At 41.2% G+C, this 20468-nt stretch overlaps 1 protein-coding gene across 1 annotated transcript in view; it reads right to left on the bottom strand.

Moving 5' to 3' along the window:
- The window catches only part of CSMD2 (CUB and Sushi multiple domains 2), a 325249-nt gene that overhangs the window by 15204 nt on the left and 289577 nt on the right, over positions 1–20468 (bottom strand). Inside the window, exons 45-58 of the mRNA XM_069972975.1 lie at positions 18189–18377; positions 15582–15767; positions 15294–15488; positions 14513–14686; positions 13263–13436; positions 11959–12132; positions 10594–10782; positions 10127–10300; positions 6987–7169; positions 4990–5166; positions 3856–4035; positions 3579–3752; positions 3176–3349; positions 1529–1602 (exon numbers count right to left, since the gene is read on the bottom strand). Of these exons, the coding sequence (XP_069829076.1) occupies positions 1529–1602; positions 3176–3349; positions 3579–3752; positions 3856–4035; positions 4990–5166; positions 6987–7169; positions 10127–10300; positions 10594–10782; positions 11959–12132; positions 13263–13436; positions 14513–14686; positions 15294–15488; positions 15582–15767; positions 18189–18377 (2417 nt within the window). The remainder of the gene's footprint in view (positions 1–1528; positions 1603–3175; positions 3350–3578; positions 3753–3855; positions 4036–4989; positions 5167–6986; positions 7170–10126; positions 10301–10593; positions 10783–11958; positions 12133–13262; positions 13437–14512; positions 14687–15293; positions 15489–15581; positions 15768–18188; positions 18378–20468) is intronic.

Here is a 20468-nt window from a genome sequence, read left to right as displayed (position 1 = left end):
TGCATTATAAAGTAACTGTAAGGAGGATATAGGGTCATGTCTTACAGCCCCATTTATATATTCACAGTTGCAATAGTTATACTTTAATAACTAGTACATTAAATATTTAAGTTAACTATGCTTTTCTTCTATTGTTTACGGTGTCGGTTTAGCCCTATACAGAATGCCCAATACTAATTGTTTTGTAGCATTTCACTGTAACTTATAGAACTTGTCTCACTGAACTATTCACTAAGCAAAAAACTGACACTTTGCTTCCCCAAGGACATTTTAATGGACTGCCAGAGAGCAATTGAGAATCGCAGAATGAGCCTTATGTATGCAAATTGCTCTAAGAAAAACTGTCAGTGTTATCCATAGAAGCCAGTCAGCATCCGGCTGCCATCGTCCCATTGCCTCTTACAGAATGAAACAAGTGATCTGATTTGTGCTATAGGCTACACTGGCGTGTTTTCTTGGAAATGTTTTATGCATGAGGGCTTACATGGTTTCCTGCTAGACAAGCAGTCAATTGATACTTTACATGACCACAATATGAATTAACTATGATAACCATGTAAGACGTAAAAGATATACACTGGATATAGCTAGTAAGCCAGTGCCTATAGGTGGCCCTGGGGAGGAAGAAAAATATACATAAGAATATAGTGAACAGTGTGGATTCATATATAAATGATAAAGGGGCTCCCCAGTTTGGGAAATGTATTTTCATACACCCCATTAGGAATTATCTTATCTAGTATTACATGGGCAGCCCATTGATTTCACAGTGAATTGCGTACTGGCACTGCAGACAATCCAAAGGCTTATGGTCAAGTTCCCACACAAATTTCTAAGCATGGGGTCACTTTCAAAGCATGTTATTCTCAAGGAACCTTATTAAAAATTACCCTTTAACCCTTTAACTAGACACTAACAATGCTGTGGAGTAAAAGCAGGACATACTGTACAAACAAGGATCTACCAATTTCCATTTGGTGAAAGTGGTGGGGTTTGCATACTAGTTAGTGATGAGCGAACATGTTCGTATGTTTGTACGAACATGACGTCGATTGTTCTTGTTTGCCGATCACAAACAATTTGTTCGATGATCGGAATGGTTATCACAATCATTTTTGAACATATTTAAATGTGCGAATGTTTATCTAGCGATGTACCCAACTGCACAATTTACGCTTTGCGCCTAATGATCTGTGTGGATATGCGTAGACCGAAACATACGCTTCTACTGTACGCTCGTTATTTGTTCGTGAATGTTCGGCTAACATTTGTTTTTATGTTCATGTTCAGGATCTGAACCAAATATCGGGATGTTCACTCATCACAACTGCAAGTCCCAAGAAAACTTTTTAACATAGTATAATTGGAAAAAGAGCATAAGATGACTTTACTGGCAAAGTATTCTCTGTTGACAAGTGCAACACCACATTTTTAATGTGATTGCCGAGTTCAGTACAACATGATCCATGCAGCCAATTTCAATCATTGACCACTTTTAGAGGGTGGCAAACAAAACTTTTTATGGTACCTGGAACCCTTGGGAGCTGTTCTGCATGCCAAACGTTGGGAGCCCTGGATCAGAACAGGATGTATGAGAGGGATCTATAAAAAAAAAAAAAAAATCATGAAAGATGTAACATTGACAATTTTATAGAACGAATAAAATACTTATCAGATACTAACAAGCTTTATCCGGACAAAAGATACACAGCTGAGTCTCATTATTATGACCATTTCCTACTTTTGTGGTTAGCAGCTCATTAAGAGGGTCACGTGTAGTGCGCTGGCTTGGCGGGTATATAAGGTGTCTGCACACATACTCCTCATTGCTGGGTAAAAGAGGCGATTTATTATTGTTGCAAAAAAAGTTGAATGTTGGCTTTTGGACTAAGGGTGGCAGTATTTCTGAACCTGCATAGGTTTGTGAGGTGTTCACCTGCTGCAGTAGTCAATGTGTATCGTGAGTGGTCAAATGGCACCATTATGAATAAGCAATGTGGATACTGCAGAGCATAATTTGCTATTGATGTGAAAGATGAACACTGGCTATGAAGGTACACAGTGTCGGACTGGGGTGTTCGGGGGCCTCCAGATGAAATGATCCTGCGGGCCCACTAATAAAGAATCAATGGTAAACAACCTGTCAGCCACTGTTACTGCAAGTTCTGAGCTGGGGGCCCACCGGAGGATCCTCCGGTGGGCCGATCTAACACTGAAGGTGCACAGTGCAGTGAAGCCCTTTACTACAAAAATTAATAATGGAGCTGCTATATGTGTGTCTAAAACAACAGTTCAGTGAACCCTACTGTACAGGGCTCTGAAGCTGACAAAAATGATGGCAGTCACATCAGCAGAAAAGGGTTAAACTTTCACAGCAGTATCAGAATTGGACCTCCACTGAGGCAAAGGGATGAATTCTATGATAAGTCTTATTTTCTGCTTCATCAATTAGATGTATACTAGCGTGTCAGACGAACAAACATCCTGCAACCATTGCTAGAAGAACACAAGCTGGTATTGGCAGTGATATGGTCTACGGAATATTTTTAAGGCACTCTCTGGGCCCAATCATCCATGTGGAAGGCACCCCATGCTGATTTGGATATGAATCCATGCAGATATAGGTAAGTGCACCTAGACAAGCTGATTGTCTTCCCTGGGATGGATGGGATCCTTCCACAAGACAATGTGACATGTCACACAGCTAGAAACTAAGGATGGTACAAACCTGCCAACGTCCGAAATTTACTAGCCATAGGACATGTATTACTCTTGCCCTAATTTCCCCAGGTTTGAACTTAATTGAGTCCCCGTTGAACCACCTTGATCGTTGTTTTCACTCTATGAATCCTTTCCCACAAAATCTTCAGCAGTTATGGGAATGCGTTGGAAGCTATGGGATGCAGTCAGCTTGGCTCCAGATACATATGACAATCTACCAGGACCCTATTGTGCCATCCCAGCCAGTCTAGCACACTACAGTTTCTCTAGATGCTCGCTGGTGGTCATAATAATGTAACTTGACTATATGCACGAATACTACTGAGAACAACCAACACTACAATAATAACTTGAAATTACAAAATCACATGATTTAGAACTTTTTTCAGTATATACTGTACAGATGCACAAAGCAGCAATCTAACAAGATAACTAGCTGTCAACACCAACTAACCGATGCAGCTTGGTTGAGTTCCACTCCAAGTACCATCTGATTGACAGAACCTTCTTGATGATCCCACCAAGACCAGCGGAGGGGGGCATGAAAAAGAAATGGATGATCGGTAGCTGAAGCCTCTGTCCACTCTCCGAGCATGAGCAGGAATGCCAGGATCCCCACAGAATACAGCTGTAAAAATGTCACATGCATTTTTATATTGCCTTTAATGTGTTTATTAGAGATGAGCGCAACTTGAGAATTCTCGAGTCCAATTGTTTGGCATCAGGACTCCCTAGGGCTGTATCCAACTCCTTCAGCCACCGGTATTCAAATATCGAATGATTGGACTCGAGCAAGCTCTAGTTGCGCTCATCTCCTGTGTTTTTGTTTCAAGTAAAATTGACAATTGCACACTTACGGAAGCATTGTGGAACCTCCCCTATCCAGCTCCTGTTGCTTTCACATGTCAGGATGGCTGGTAAGGACAGCTGATAACCTTCTAAACAAGTATATGAAAGGCTGGAACCCCACAGAAAGTCAGACCCTACTGCCTTCCCATTAGGGATGGATGGAGGAGGTGGACAAGTGATTGCTAAAAAGAATACAAAGTATATCATTAGTTCCAGGGCAGTAACAGAACGAAACATGGACACAGATTCTGTGACAACTCGGCTGTTCTTAATTCCCATTCTAACCTTTGCAGATTGGTTTTGTTCCATTCCAGGTGCGATCTTTTGTACAGTATAGTGTTCTTGCTCGGTCTGATTCCATCATATATCCGGGTAAACACTGGAAGGATACGGTGCGATTGTAACGGAAGTCATTGTCCAGTCTGATTCCATTAGCTGGAGTTCCAGGGTCCCCACAGTTGATTACTGAAGAACACAGACAATGTAATACATGAAAGGGTTAAAGTAAATACAGTATGTCACCCTGACTGCTAACTAAGCTGATGCCACCACTGGATAGATATGTATTAAAAAATTTATTTGGGTTATTATTAGTGTCTAGGAGGCGCAGCATTTCATTCCCTGGGCCTTAGCACCGCTGTATCTCACTGTTCTGTAGGCCAACGTCTTTTTCATAATCAGGGGGTGCATACAATACATTGAGGTGTAGAGGTGCTAGGGCCCAGGGAACAATGTCATTTTGTATAGGCAGTCAGGGTGTGACAGATATACTTTATGTACGTATAGTAAAAAAGTAAAAAAGACTTTCACAACTTTTCCCTCTGTATGTCAACAATTCACAGATTGGTCACAGATTATACTGATTCTTGACCAATCTTGCTCTGACTTTATTCACTGACTCTTATTTCTTAAAGGAATCTGTCACTAGGTTTATGCCACCTTAAATGAGAGCAGCATAAACTTGTGACAGAAATGTTGAACAGATCTGTGTATTACTTACATCATTCTGTTTAGTCGTTCTCCTAATATGCAGGAGAATAGGATTCTTCCTGCACCTCTCCCATCACACCCTCAGCTGCTTATGGACAGTTGACTGCCTATACACAGCATGGATAGATATCTGCCAATCAGCAGCTGGTGGGCGGAGTTTTCTGCTTCTCATGAATACTCAGGACTACTGTGCTCATGCACATAATGGAGAGGACTAGTTATTGTCCATGTTATTCAGTAGGATATCTCCGAATCAGCTGCACAGAACAATGTAAGTGATACATCATTCTGTTCAGCTTTTCTGTCACTAGTTTACAATACCCTGAGATAGGACAGCATAAACCTACTGACAGAGTCTCTTTAAGGTAATATACAATTTTTGTCACTTACACTTATAAACATTCACTTATTACAAGAAACCTAGTTTACCTGTACAGTCAGGAGCAGTGCCAGACCATGTACCATTAACGGTGCAGTCTCTTCTCAGAGGTCCACTGTAGTAGTAACCCTCCCGGCACTCATATACAATGGAGCTGGAGAATACCAGGCCATCATTGAATATCACCCGTGAGTTGCTGGGGGTTCCTGGGTTCCCACATGAAACCACTGCAAAGTATAAAAGTAACAGTAAATAAGACATATACCACTGTAGCTTTCATATCTGTTCTGGCAACAAAAGATGAATATCCTACTTGACTGAGCCGGGTCTGACTTCTGCTATGTAACATGCTGAAGGATAAAATCTTTCGAATACACTGATGATGACAATAATTGAAAACTGGAAAGGGAGGGAATGGATGTACGAGGCAGGCTATTTTTTTGTTTTTAATTATAAACCTCCTGCGGGCAGAGAACCAAAGTAAATGGGGTGTGGAGATCCACTCCCACTGCTGCAATGTGACATTGATAGAGGAAAACCCATCAGGAAACATGCTGTATATCCCTGCTACCATTGTTAAAAAGGCTTTTAGAGTAAATGGCAGCTTGTGATCAATAAACCATCTTAGAGGGAAACAAAAATACTATTTTATCCTATACACATTGAAGGGGATCTATCAAGACCTGCATTATCGTACGCCAGTCTTAAATTAGGCCCTATCTTCTTTTTCCCATCAGGATTAACTACGAGGCTCACGCCTCTTAGAAAATCCGACCTGCCGCTCCCCGCCTTGCTGCCCGGTATACTCCCCGCCTTGCTGCCCCCCCTCCGCCATATCCCCATCGGACGAGCGGGCGATACAGCAGGCCTACGCCAGGGGGAAGGGGTGAATCTGTGCCTTCTCCTTGGCGTACACCCCAGCTGTAACCTTCATAAATGTACCACATTATGTTAATATTGTGTTTATCCTACATGTATTGCTGCTATAACATACTGTACTTTATGAATGCAATTTATACATAGATGTTTAAAACTTTTATTTCATTAATGCTAAATTTAAAGGGCAACTCCAGAAAAAATATATATTTTTTTTAAATCAACTGGTGTCAGATAGTTATATAGATCTGTAATTTACTTTTATTAAAAAAAATCTCCAGTCTTCCAGTACTTCCTACAGGAAGTGGTGTATTCTTTCCAGACTGATGCAGTGCTCTCTGCTACCACCTCTGTCCATGACAGGAACTGTCCTGAGCAGGAGAGGTTTCCTTCTACTCTGGTTAGTTCCCAACATGGACAGAGGTGGCAGCAGAGAGCACTGTGTCATACTTGAAAGAATACACCACTTCCGGCAGGACATACAGGAGCTGATAAGTACTGGAAGACTTGAGATTTTTAAATAGAAGTAAATTACAAACCACACTAGTATTGTGTAGGCCCCCCTAGGTCACCAAAATAGCTCACCACAAGTTGTATAAAAGAGGTCCTGTGGTAACTGGCACCAAGACATTAAGAATAGATCCTTTAAGTCCTGATTGTTGTGAAATAAAGCAGCCCACAAACAGGACTGTATTTACGCTTAGGTCTTGGAGGACCAATTCCTGGGGGGGCTTGTTCACATAAATCAAGTGTTTGGCTTAGTTTTCAACCAAAATCTTGCTTAAAGGGTTTTTTTCCGGGCAGAATGGACTAATGAGCTTCCTGGTATGACCGCAGGTCTTTTCATCCAAAGTGACAGTCAATCTAAGTCATCAGACCTACGGTCAGGCCAGGGCTTGCCACCAAAATGTGTCCAGAATACTTCCATGTGAAGCCAGTCTTAGTCTAAGTCTGGTTCACCAGAACATTATAAAGTACAGCAACAGCAGTCATCATAGTGTTTCTGTTTTTCAGGACCTATTTGGTGTAATTATTCATATAATCATATTAAATATTTAATATTGAAACATAATATTTATTTTGATGGTAAATGAAACATTACAATTGTTAGATGTTATAAAAAATAAAATCAAACAAACCAACATAAATTTATTTCAAGCAGCAAAAGTACCTTCACACTCTGGCTGGAATCCACTCCATGACCCATTGAAGAGGCATTTTCTCTCCGCAGACCCCCGTAGGATGTATCCAGCTTCACAACTGAACCGCACAACATTATCAATGGTAAACTCATTGCCTTGTCGAAGTCCATGGGATGGCACTCCGGGGTCCCCACACTCACCGGCACTCCCACCTATAACAACAAGTATGGTATTATGGTTTTCATTTTAATAAATTATAACTATTGCTGTAATCTGCTGCCAAGTGGATTTAGACTTCTGGTACACATCAACAGAACATTCTGTAATCTGTTTTCTTCTTAGATCATAAAAATTTACAAATCACCATTCCTGAGTTCTGTTACTTCTGTCATGAATCTTACTATCATTGTTCATTTTTTTGTAACAATATTTAATGTTCATGGTGATTCATACACATTCATAACAGTTGCAGGTAAAATTTTAAAATTTAACATTATTAACTGCCATAAAAGAAAAATAAAATAATAATCAGATCTAAGAATTTGAAAAAGGATTCAAATCCAACCAATGAGCAGCAATACTCTTCCTAGCTTGATATAAAATGTACCGTATTGCAGTCTTTTGGTATTAGTCCACTGGGGGGTCCTCAACACAACCAAGATACAGGTCAAAGGAGTGGAAGCAATATGAATTCTGAATACTGTATGAATGTGAGATTCCAGTAAACACAACCACAACACGTGGAGTAGACCAGCAGGGAAAAATGACTGCACAGTCAACTGTTGTTATTGCACCAATTTTGCATACAAATTCTGGCAACCTATAAACTAAAGATGAACGAATCTGGAGCATGCTTGTGTCTGTCCGAACCCAAGCCTGCATTGTTTAATTACCGGTGGCTGCAGAAGTTGGCTGCACACGGGAAACATGGATACAGCCATAGGGTCCTATTAGATAGCAATTTTTTTTTCTCCAATTAACTATAAATGATCTCAAATGAGCGATTTTGTAAACGACCTGAAATCGTTCACCATAATACACAGAACAATTGTTGTTAGCTACGATCATAATTAGGATCATTTGTACACTCTATACTACACGAATTAGGGATGGTCCGAAACTGCCGAGGTTCGAGTCCGTATGAACCCGAACGCTCGGCATCAGATTCTCGCTGTCTGCCCGCTCTGTGCAGCGGGTGGATACAGCAGGAGGACCGCCTGGAAAACTGGGATACTGCATATGGCTATGGCTGTATCCCAGTTTTCCAGGCGGTACTCCCGCTGTATCCACCCTCTCCACGGAGCGGGCAGACATCAGTATTCATTCCCAAGAGTTCGGGTTCGTACAAACCCGAACCGAACTCTGTTCGGACCATCCCTAATACGAATGATTAACAATGATTTTATGGTCAGCTCAAAAGTTGTGATATACGACACACAAACTAATTTTCATTAGTCATTTGATTGCTGCCTGCATACACAGAAAGACTATCAATTACATTTGAACGATATAGTGATTTTTTGCACGTTAATCTTTCCGTGTAATAGTGCCCATTGGTCATAGCCATATCTTATTAGAGAAAAATCTCCTCCTATAAGGCTCATTTCCTGCTCTCCTCCCTAAGACATCATTTACTCTGAAAGACAGTGCAAGTCTCTCCTTGAGATCAGGTTACATGCTGCCCATACACATTTATGTAAAGGGGAAGAGGGGAAGAAAAGTAGATGTAGAGAGACAGAAAGACAGATTATAGGAACTTAGTATTAGATTTCTCCCCAAGGCTTCATTCATAGATTTGACTACTCTTTACTGTTTAATAATGTCCTCCATGCTGCTGCTACTTCTGAGCATATACTAGAAAAATATAAGTGACCAGGATACTATTGTCTGTGTTTGTGCTTGCAATGTATGAAAGACATCATAGAGACTAGGCTCAGGAGAGAGATCTATCAATTAGGACAGGGGTGAGGCCACTGATCACTCCAGCAACATGGAGCCTTGTTTCTGGCCTTATTATAACAATAATACCTTTAAGACAGTGTAGTATTTTAGAGTGTTTTATACATCAGAGGTAACTTGTTAGTAAAGCACAGATAAAAGCATCCATTGCTTTGGTTAAGATTGGCACATTTCGCACAGAAATAGTGTTTAGCTAAGTGTGCCTTAGCTTATTGAAAATAGTTTTTTGATTGATTTAAAATGGGTTATCCAGGCTTCAAGCATAGCCATTTTCTTCTAGTAACCACATCACTCTTGTCCTCAGTTTAGGGTGTGGTTTTGCAGCTAAGTTCCATTGAAGTCAATGGAGATTAATTATAATGCCAAACACAATCTGAAGACAGGGGTGGTGCTGTTTTTGCCAGAAAGTAGCTGTGCTTTTTTCCTAAGCCTTGATAACTTTTTTTATTTATCACATAGACATATGACAGTGACTAGGCCCTGCAAGAGTTAATCACCAATACTTATTCCATTACTCACATTAATCTTCCTAAAACACTTAACTGATTTCTTTTCCTTTTACAGCAGCCTAAAACATGGGCCATAAAGATCCAGGGTTTATGAGTTGTGACATAAAACTGCAGGGCAGATTCATAAAAACGAGGGCCGGGGAAAAAACATACCATAGAAGAGAGAAACACAGTCGTAAGAATTCAAGTAATGTTTCAAGGTTATCAAACGCTGCAGGCTCGGAAGACCTAGGAATTAAAACTGTTTGGGTGGGGGTTGGTGGGGATGGGGGGGATTGGTTTAGGCCCATTGCTGTGTTCGTAAGCAGTACGTATAACTCATTGCATTACTGGAAAACGTCAAACTTTATAGTTATTTATCATTTGCTATAACTTATCAGCATCAAAATGGTTAAGAAGATATTTTGTAACCCAATGACAAATAGGTATATTTTGCAGGTGCCTGACATTTAAGAAATTGAAAACTAGAGGTACAGTACAATACTATATTATTGAGTTACAATGTTACATGGTAAACTCGAAAGACCATTTAAATCAATTGTTCCATCCTGACTTGATCACGGATCTTCGTGCTATGCAGGTCGAGCTTGAGAAGGAGAAAATGCAAACATGTGCCCAATGTTGGGTTCACGTTCTACAGCTCTGTGACCATATTGGCAAACAAACAAAAACAGAAAAAAACAAACAAAAAATCTGATTACCTGAGCAGTGCGGTAAGAAGCCACTCCAGCGCCCGTCTAGCTGGCAGGTACGTGTGGCATTACCGATAAGTGTTCGCTTGCCAAGGCAGCTATACTGGACTACTGAACCCACTGTGTATCTTCTTCCCGATACCTGGGCATTGGGTGGAAGGCCAGGGGAACCACAAGAGATCACTAGAAACAATGGAAAAATAGAATTTCTGTGTTCAACCAGAGAAATGGAGGCTACAAATTTACCAGTGAAACCATCTTATCCTTCCCAGATAAAATGTGTGTTTTTCATAATCTAAACCAGGGATGGGGAACCTTTGGCCCTCCAGCTGTGGCAAAACTACAATTCCCATCATGTCACGACAGCCAGAGGCTTTGGCTGTCCAGGCATGATGGGAATTGTAGTTTTGCTTTAGATGAAGGGCCAAAGGTTCCCCATCCCTGATCTAAATTTTATATTTAAACTGGTTACTTACAGTGGCAACTGGGGAGATCTTGATCCCAAGTGCCATCGCCCTGGCAGGAAAGAACATGTGTTCCCATCAAATAGTACCCATGACTGCATTCATAGGAGACCGATGTACCAAAGCTGAACCGATCTGGACCTTTCTGTAGAACCCGTCTAAGGCCATTCTCCACATGTCCGGGGTCGGTACAATTTAAGACTGGCAAAAAGAAAATTCACAGAAAAAAAGAAATCAGAAGATTTAATAGATTCATTCATTTGATTCTCAAGCAATGTAAGAAGAGAATTAGAAGTGTATGTATATTATTTGGGTACAATACGGCAGATTGGCTAAAACGCTCTATAAATTAGAAATTTCAAGAATATGCCAGATTTTATCTCTTTAGGCTATGTTCACACTACGTAAAACAACGGACGTAGTGTCCTCGCCGTAAAACTACGGCCGTTATTTTGAGGTTCCCTATCATAACTGCAATGCAATGTAACTACGGCCGTTGAATGCACACTATGTATCAGAGAATGGCCGTTGTATATACGTCTCCGTGAAAAATGAACATGTCAATTATTTCCGTCTGGTAATGCTGCAACAACGGCCGTGGATTTCAATGCGGCCGTGAACTTAAAACATATATCTGCCGAATTAAACTTGATTTTGATGTAAAAAATGTTCTGAGTGGTTTCTCGGGCTGGGCGCAGTATTTAAAATAAATGACCTGTTTCATCCCACTTATAAACATGCTAGGAAGCAAAATTAAACAACGGCCGTAGTTTCCCGACTAGCCCGTATGCTCGTAATTCTACGGCCGTAGTTTTGGACGCAAAAAAGTTATTTTACGTAGTGTGAACATAGCCTTAAACTTTGTTTTGGAGTAAACCGCTCTATTTTTTTTTATGGGCACATTTACACTTTGGAGTAGTTATTACGCTATTTGCACAATTATGGATGCATTTGTGCCTTGCTCTTCAATTTTGTTTTCTGATATTTGAGTGTGGTTTTGATGGTGTTTGTAACTTTTAAATATTTGCTCAATCCATACAATGGGTGGTAAAGAATCCATAAGACAAAAAAAGAACAGGATGCAAATGATAAATCCTCCTCTAACACCACTTATTAGTTTGTGTAATTTGTGCCAAATTCTTGCACCAGAATCGTGGCACAATTTTGGGGCAGGGTATCACATGTAAAGCTGTACCCTCTTTTAAACCCAGGTGATGCACGGAGGAAAAAGTATGTAAAACAATGTGGTGCACAGCATAGATACCAAGTTTTTAATGCAGATCGTTCAAGAATTTGGGACAAATTTTCAATAGTAAATCTCCCGTCTTGTTGCTATGTTGAAATTGTCATTAAAAGTTGAAATTGTAATCTACTTACTTCTGCACATTGGCAGGGCGTGACTCCACTGTCCATTGGCTTGGCATTGAGCTTGAGCTACACCCTCTAAGACATATCCAGGATTGCAGGCAAACTTTACTATATCATTCAGGTTAAACTGGGATCCCTGAGTTATTCCATTTCCCGGATTTCCAGGATGTCCACATGTGATTGCTGCAAGGGGCAGAAGTGAAACATAAGTGAACAATCCCAATCCCATAAAGCATCCAAACTTTTTTCTATGTTTAATCCAATCCCTGTATGCTATCAAGTTATTTTATCCGTTTAGCTTTAATAATATAAAACGTTATCTATAGATGTAGGCCAGTGATGGAAAAGTGCAGAAGTATATAAAGTCTGGTGGTCAGTTATTAAAGGTACTCTAATAATTCATTCTCCACATATTAGCAATAATGTCATTTATACTGGTTGTGCTACGTAGCAGTAGATATGACTCCTGGTTGACAATGCTCTTGTGTAGGTCATAGATTGTCTCTTAAGGGTTTGATGAACCTATTTGGTTACTAGGGAGACAAAGACTGCAGAAATGTCGCAAATCTTGGTTACAGATTGCGGTTTTGTGTTTTTTACACTGTGTTAAATGTTCATACGTAAGGGCTCTGTTACACAGAACGATGATTTGCCGAATCAGGCCGATCCGGTAAATGATCAATCTGAGCGATAAAGACAATGATTAGCTGATGAAAATGATCATTGGTTGATCATGTCTTTTGGGCCTGCCTAAAAACCATTAGCCGCCAACCGCACACGGCTCTGTGAAAAAGGAGGTGTGCGGCCAGTGGCCAATGAAAGTGTAGAGAAAATAATAAATGTATTCTGCATTTTTCCCTCTCAATAAATCCTCATGTCCTTCCGGCTTCTACCGGCTCACCGCAGCCACTGTTGAAGCTTCTAATACCATCTCTACAATGGCAAGCCACTCAGCCAATAACTGTCCGCAGCTCTGTCCCGCCTTGCCCACTGATTGGCTGAATGGCTTGTCACTTCTCAGAAAAGCCGGCAGTGGCTGTGAGTGTAATGGGAAGTGTAATGTATTTCTTTATTATTTTCTATATATGCAGCAAGGACAGCATGGACATTGCTAATGCTGCATGACTGCCGAGCCTTGTAACAGGCTCGGTACATGAGTGCCGGTCTAGCAGATCGGCACTGGCTTATATATATTATCAGGCCATGTATTATGGCCCTCACAGTAATGTCCTGTAGACTGCTGAAATACCACATCCTATTGTATGGCCTCAAGAGGATGATTCCTTCCCACTTTTGGTCAATGATGTACTTACAGACACAGATGGGGGACCTTTCTGACCATCGATGGTCCTGCTGACATATCCTGACAGATTTTCCGATCAATCTGAAGCCGGCATTACATTGGTATACCACGCTATCTCGATAATTATAGTTTTGCCCATTAATCACTCCGTTAACAATAGGTTCTGGGGTCCCGCAGTGACCAGCTGTGTTAAATAATAAAAATCAATGTAGAACATTAATAAATCATTGTCATGATATAGTTAGAAAAACAATCTGGTGTTAAAGGAAATGTTCTAGATTAACAATTAATTAGTCTAAGCATGGAAAATGATTTGTTCAATTCCTGGCCACAATAGTGCTGAAGATTGGGCGATTCCTGTCAGTGTTTACATTAGACTGTCCTCAGTACATGATACTATTGTGGCAAAATAAAAAAACAAATATTTCTCTAAAGGGAAGTCTGTTAACACATCTCTGACTAATGTACGCACATAATATAGGCCACAATACATTACAGGTGTGGCTGGCCCAAAGTTAATTTTTTTTGTCCAAAACAAGCAGGGGCAGTAGTGCAGACACTTCTTAGTATCTCACATATACAGCAAAAAGAATGTAAAGTAAATAAAATCTGCCCATCTGGACTCCAACTAAACATAAAAAGGTTTTCTCAACTTTGTACATACACCAATTGTACAGTGCCCAAATGGTCAGACTTGCCACCCCAGGTTCATGTGGTCTTCTAGCATCTCTGACCCAGTGTGCCATAGTTAGTATAGGTCACTATATTTTCAGCAACTTCCCCTTAGCTAAATAAGGACCCTATACAAAACCTGCATTAGAAGGAAAGGGAGTGGTGGGCCCACCTCCAACCACTCCACTATTCCATAGAACTCCAGGCTCAGAACAACATCTTGAGTCAAGCTCAACTTTCTTGGAGTTTTTTTTTATTTTTTAAATCTTACTCATCAAGTTAGAAGAACAGCCCCCCCCCTTAATACTTTTTCTGTTGTGTGCTTACAACACTCATTAGTGTATCATATTTTGGTCTTACTATAAATATATCATGTTTAATATATATATATATATATATATATATATATATATATATATATATAATGTTAATAAATGTATAAATAAGCGGAATTCCATGAAACATTGAGGTGTGGGAGCTATGACTAGAATAAAAAGATAGCTACATCAAGGTGCATTGGCACCTTGTGGATTGTCTCTTGCATGGTATAGATGGTCTCTATACTGCATACACTTTTCATGTACTTACCCAAACACTTGACCTCTTGTCCACTCCATAACCCATTTGCCATACACTCGCGCACACGGGACCCCACTAGGGTGTAGCCACTATTACAGGCAAATATGGCCGTTGCCCCATACTGGGTCAACATACCAATTTTATTTCCATTCGCTGGTGTCGGCAGGTCTCCACAGGAGATGACTGGGAAAATAAAATTAATATTATAAAAAAAAATATAACTGAACCTTCTAAAACCTCATAGAAAACTCATATAAAATATAAAACAGTAGCTCAAAGCCAAGACAATGTAGAGAGCTACATTACTGGTATAAAGTGCCCAATACACGACACACTGAACTATACGATATATTTTATAAGTTGTGTATCTTGAATGTCAGGCCTTCACGCTTAGACAAATATCTTAAAGAATCTGACTACACAACGTGTCGCTGTTTTCCATTGATCCACTGGTGGCTTTAGACAAATAATGAATCTTTTTAATATGCTGGTCACATTCTCTTTACTCACAGCAAAGAAAATAGCTGCCTTCTATTAAATGTATCAATCTGCATTATGACATATGGGTCACACAGTAATAGAATAGCTCAGTGTCATCCATTGATATGGTAACTAAGTATCACTCTAGAATATGAAAGCTCAGCATCAGGCAGTAATGTGACAGTTTTGCTACTATTCATGTTCTGAATAGCTCAAAATGACCCAGTAATAGAAAGGCATATTCCACTCCCTGAATGACACAGTGTCCTATGTGCGTCACATTATGGTATTGGATTTCATTGTATCTCACTGTTGCAAGTTGGCACGTTCTCCCCCACACTCCATGATCCATTGGCTTGGCAGCGAATAATGCGAGGTCCCATGTAGTAGTAGCCGGGGTCACAGATTAACATGAGTTCAGCTCCGTAGTGATACTGCGTTTTATGGATTAGACGCCAGCGACCATGTTCTGTGTTCAAACTGTTAATTTCTGGACACGTGACGGCTGAAAAGATGAAGATTTAAGTTAAAGGATAAAGTAAGATGAAGATAAAGTAGTCTCCACTTTACGGGCATGCATGTGCAGCGGTGTACTCACCTACACATTGCGGTGGGTTGTTACCATTGCTCCAGTGCCCGGAAGACAGACACTCTGCAACTGCATCTTCAGGATTTAGAAGATGGTGTCCTTCGTTGCATTCATACAGAGCCTTGGTGCCTACAGTGTACTCCTTTCCAAACACCACACCATTCTTGGGAGAAGCTGGGACTCCACAAAACATAGCTGAAGGCGAATAGTGATAAAGGCCTTAAAACCCCTTAAAACTTAACTTTATTAACTAAACCTACCAATAATACTAATGTGAAGTTCCAGGACCACTCTGCCAGTCAGTGGCTGTAACAGTGTTCTGCCTTTGCCGCAGACACATCACGTCCCAGGTCCCCAGTCAGTTTTTTTGTATATAGCAAGGCAAACCAGGATCAGCATATATTATATAGAAAACATTACATATTCTGCACACAATGTAAAGTAGAGACAATGTAAGTCAGGGGCATTTCTGCAGCTAATCACTGTATGGACTCATCTACTATATCAGTGCTCTCCTGGTCTCTTAAATGAGGCGGAAATGATCTCTTCACACTATGATCATCACACTACTAAGCAGGGACAATCATTACAGATAAGCCAACTTGAGCATGCTCAAGTCCAATCATTTGGCATGTAAATACCAGTGTCTAAGTGGAAAAAAAGGATACATGTATCCATGTTTTCCCAAACTTCCTAGGGCTGCATCCAACCTTTTCAGCTACTGGTATTCAAATGCTAAACAAACAGACTCAAACATGTGATCATCTCTCAAAATCATAGGTACAAGGAAAGCAAATGTTGTTGTTGGTGGTTGTTGTGTGTGTGGTGTGTGTGTGTGTGTGTGTGTGGGGGGGGGGTTGAGTTAAGGAGTTTGTTGTCTCCCTTTAATATTTAATTAGTTATAAAACCTTAACAAACATTATGAATACTACCAGGACCGGTTTACACCTTCTTTTGCCAATGGGTAGCCCTACTCTCTTATAGGAATCAGTGAGTTGAGTTTTAACATGTCTCATAACATGATCTTAAAATATAGTAAACAAAAAACAAATGATCAAACATATAAAATACTGAATAGAAGAAAGGAAAGGTTCAGTCGAGAGTCTTTGACATGGTTCTATGCATTCTACAGCCTTTAGCTTCAAAATTCACTTGAAATGCCTGTCTGATTTTCAGAAAATTAACTATGTACGAAAAGGTGAATTAAGAGCACACATAGCTCCAAGAGGCCAACACTCAATTATTGTCTCAAAGTTTGGCAGCTCCTCCAGGCCTGGCCTAGTAACAAGACGCCAGGCATCTCATGGTGGCAGGTAATTTAGTGGCTGGACAGGAGTAGGGGGACACCTCATGCCTCCAGTTGAAATGATAATTATGACAGTGTCAGACTGGCCGGGAGAAAAGCTGAGGGAGTCTAGACTGCAAAGTGCACAGAATTCCAATGCAATAAGTGGCAGTGACAGAAGCAAGTGTTATACAAAATCCACCTTGAATTTCTATCAAGTTTGGCCATTATTTGGTCTAATAATTATATCAGTTTGTTACTTACTAAACGCTTACATTAAGATTCATAATATACCATTATTATTGTTTTTATATAAATAAATAAGTTTAAAACATATTGGGAACGTCACTTCATATTAATCACCAGAGTTGGGAATGAGCTGAATAAAATATTACACAACAGTAATGAGATAAGAAGTCTATGAAGCAATGTGAAAAGCTACAGGCCTTGTTCACACAGTGTTCTTTATCATTAAACAACGGCCATTGTTGCAGATCGCAACAATGGTTATTGTTTAATGACACTGCGGCATTACATTAGAGTGCATGGAATCACGACGGTAGTGTATACACACTGTATACACTGCGGCTGTGGTTCTCTGCAGCCGCACAAAATAATTGACAGTTCTATCATATGTGCACGTTTTTCTACCCTCCTTGTTAACTTGTTGCATAATTTGCTGGTAAAGATATAATTTCTGCTTCATCTATGTATTAAGAGTTCACACAATGATTAGCTGCAGAGTTATTAAACTTCTCTGACCCACCCTGTCTGTCTCTGGTATCTGCTGTGTGCAGAATATCCAGTGTGTTCCTATAGGATGCAGCTTCACACTGCTCATAAGAGTTGACAAGGAAAATTATGTTAACTAAAGCTGCATCTCATAGGAATACTTGGTGTGAGTTAAGTTCTATGTCACTGATCTATCACTTCACGTAATAAGAATCAGAGCAAATACAATATGCAAAGCCATGGAAAATGTAGTCTGCAGTTTGGTTTAGGATATTTTTTACCTTTTGCGGAAAAGCCACTGTGTAAATGCTAGGTCAGTGGGTGATGCCATAATCAAGTGTGACCTTTTTGCTAAAACACCCATAAAAACGCATTAAAAAACACCATTATCACACAAAATTATCAAAATTAGTAATGTCATTTTATACATTTCATATCAATTTTTCGAGGGTATGAATTTTTTTCCAAGAACAATTCAGTGTTTGTGTAGCAATAGCTCAAATAATTCTATTTGGGACATTACAGGATCTACAACTGTGTTATGGATTTAATCATGGCGTCCTGTGATAAGCAATGTGGAACCGTTCTTACAGACTTACCCTGACATAATGGCACTTCGGAGTTCCAGTCAAAATAGCCTTGGGGACGGCGTAGGCATGTAGCTGAGTTAATTCCAATGAGCCGATAGCCAGGATTGCAAGAGAACCGCACAACTCCTCCGGGGGGATTGATGACAGGACCCAGTACAGAGCCGTGAAGAGGAGGACGAGGGAGACTGCAGTATGCAGCTAACACATACAAAGCAAAGTAAATATGACATATCAAGAGGCTGAAAACTTATCATTCATTACTCATATATGTTGCATTTGATACACTGCTAGATTCTAATGACAGCGAAAAGGAAACCATTACACCCTGTATCTGTCCCAGCAAAATGAAAAGTGCAAATACGAAGGAATATTTTGTGGTACATTAAAGCGCACACATTCTAATGAACAGCAAAGTATCTCTGTATTAGGAATGGTCCAAACCGAGTTCGGTTTGGTTTCGTACGAACCCGAACTCTCTGTAATGATTCCCGCTGTCTGCCCGCTCTGTACAGTGGGCGGATCCAGCGGGAGGACCGCCTGGAAAACTGGGATACAGCCATAGCCATAGGCTGTATCCCAGTTTTCCAGGCGGTCCTCCCGCTGTATCCACCCGCTCCAGGGAGCGGACAGACAGCGGGAATCTGATGCCGAGCGTTCGGGTTCATGCGAACCCAAACCTCGGAGGGTTCGGACCATCCCTACTCTGTATGCTATAATTACAGGATGACACATGGTTAATATTATCATTACATTCATCATCATCATTTAAGGGCAATTTAATAAAAAATCTAAAATATACTTCTATTTACTGGACTCCAGAAACCAGCTCTAGACCATAATGAATACATCCCATGTAAAAAACAAATCTACACTTTAAATATTACCTTAACCTGATCTTCCCCTTGTCATGTTCATCTATCTATTATGAACACTGTTTAATTGTTGAATAGGGAAATGTTTACATGGCTTAAAGGAGTTGTCTAGGTAGGAGACTTTTTGGGTATATGCCCTGGCAGGAGGTGATTGAAAATTATGAACTAAACTTACCTCCCTGGCTCCTGCGCTACCACTGGCATCACAACCCTCTGTCCCTGCTGCTTCTGGGGCCGCAATGTTACAGCCCCACCCAGCAATTGAGGTGGGGCACTGCTGTAGCTGCTGACTAGCTGGATGAGCCTGCAACGTCACAGACCCAGAATCCAGAAGCAGCCACACAGCTGGGAAGGAGCGTTGTGACACTGGTGGCGGCACATATATATAAAAAATAATATATAAATCCTCTGCCTCCTTACAAGCCCTTTGAAATAGAAGATGAAAAGTATTTCAAATTAACTGGTTTTAGAAAGTTATATATGTTGCAGTGAAATGATAGAATCAGGGATTTGATCAAATCCCGGGAAATGATGAAATGAACATGGCGTTCAATAATTTCCCTAGGGATTTGATCAAATCACTGACCCCTATCAGGGAAATGATGGAATGAACTATCGAGGAGTCACCCGGCTCTATGTTTGGCGGCGGAGGCGGATGGGGGAGCAGAGTGGCACACCTCCTGGCGGGCATATGGCGGCGGGGGCGGACGGAAACTCCTGGCAGGCATGGCGGCGGATGGTGGAGCAGAGCGGCACACCTCCTGGCAGGCATATGGGGCGGACAGGCACTCCCGGCAGGCATATGGCGGCAGGGGCGGATGGAAACTCCTGGCAGGCATGGCGGTGGATGGTGGAGCAGAGGGGCACACCTCCCTGCAGGCATATGGCAGCGTGGCAGATGGGGGAGCAGAGCGGCACACCTCCCGGCAGGCATATGGCGGCAGGGTGGACAGGACCGGACGTGGACAGGGAGGAGCGGCACACCTCCCGGCAGGCATATGGCGGCGGGGCAGATGAGGGAGCAGAGCAGGCAGGCCAAAGGAGCAGGAGGCATGTCGCAGGGCGAAAGGGACTGGAGGTGGACAGAGAGCAGAGCGGCACACCTCCCGACAGGCATATGGCAGCGGGGCAAAAGGGGAGCAGAGCGGACAGGCTGGGGGAGCAGAAGACATGTAGCAGGGGGAATGAGCGGAACAGGGAGCAGAGAGGCAGCGGAGGCATACGGGGAACAGAGAGGCGATACGGTAAGCAAATTCTATGTCGCAGGGGGAGATGATAGAATTCATTCCATCATTTCCCTGAAAGGGGTCAGTGATTTGATCAATTCCCTAGGGAAATGATGGAAAGGCGCAGTCATTTTATCATTTCCTGGGATTTGATCAAATCGCTGATTCTATCGTTTCACTGCAACATATAG

The sequence above is a fragment of the Dendropsophus ebraccatus genome, chromosome 5 (assembly GCF_027789765.1).
Source record: "Dendropsophus ebraccatus isolate aDenEbr1 chromosome 5, aDenEbr1.pat, whole genome shotgun sequence".
NCBI classification, from domain to species: Eukaryota; Metazoa; Chordata; class Amphibia; order Anura; family Hylidae; genus Dendropsophus; species Dendropsophus ebraccatus.
This window is presented reverse-complemented; position numbering and strand designations above follow the sequence as displayed.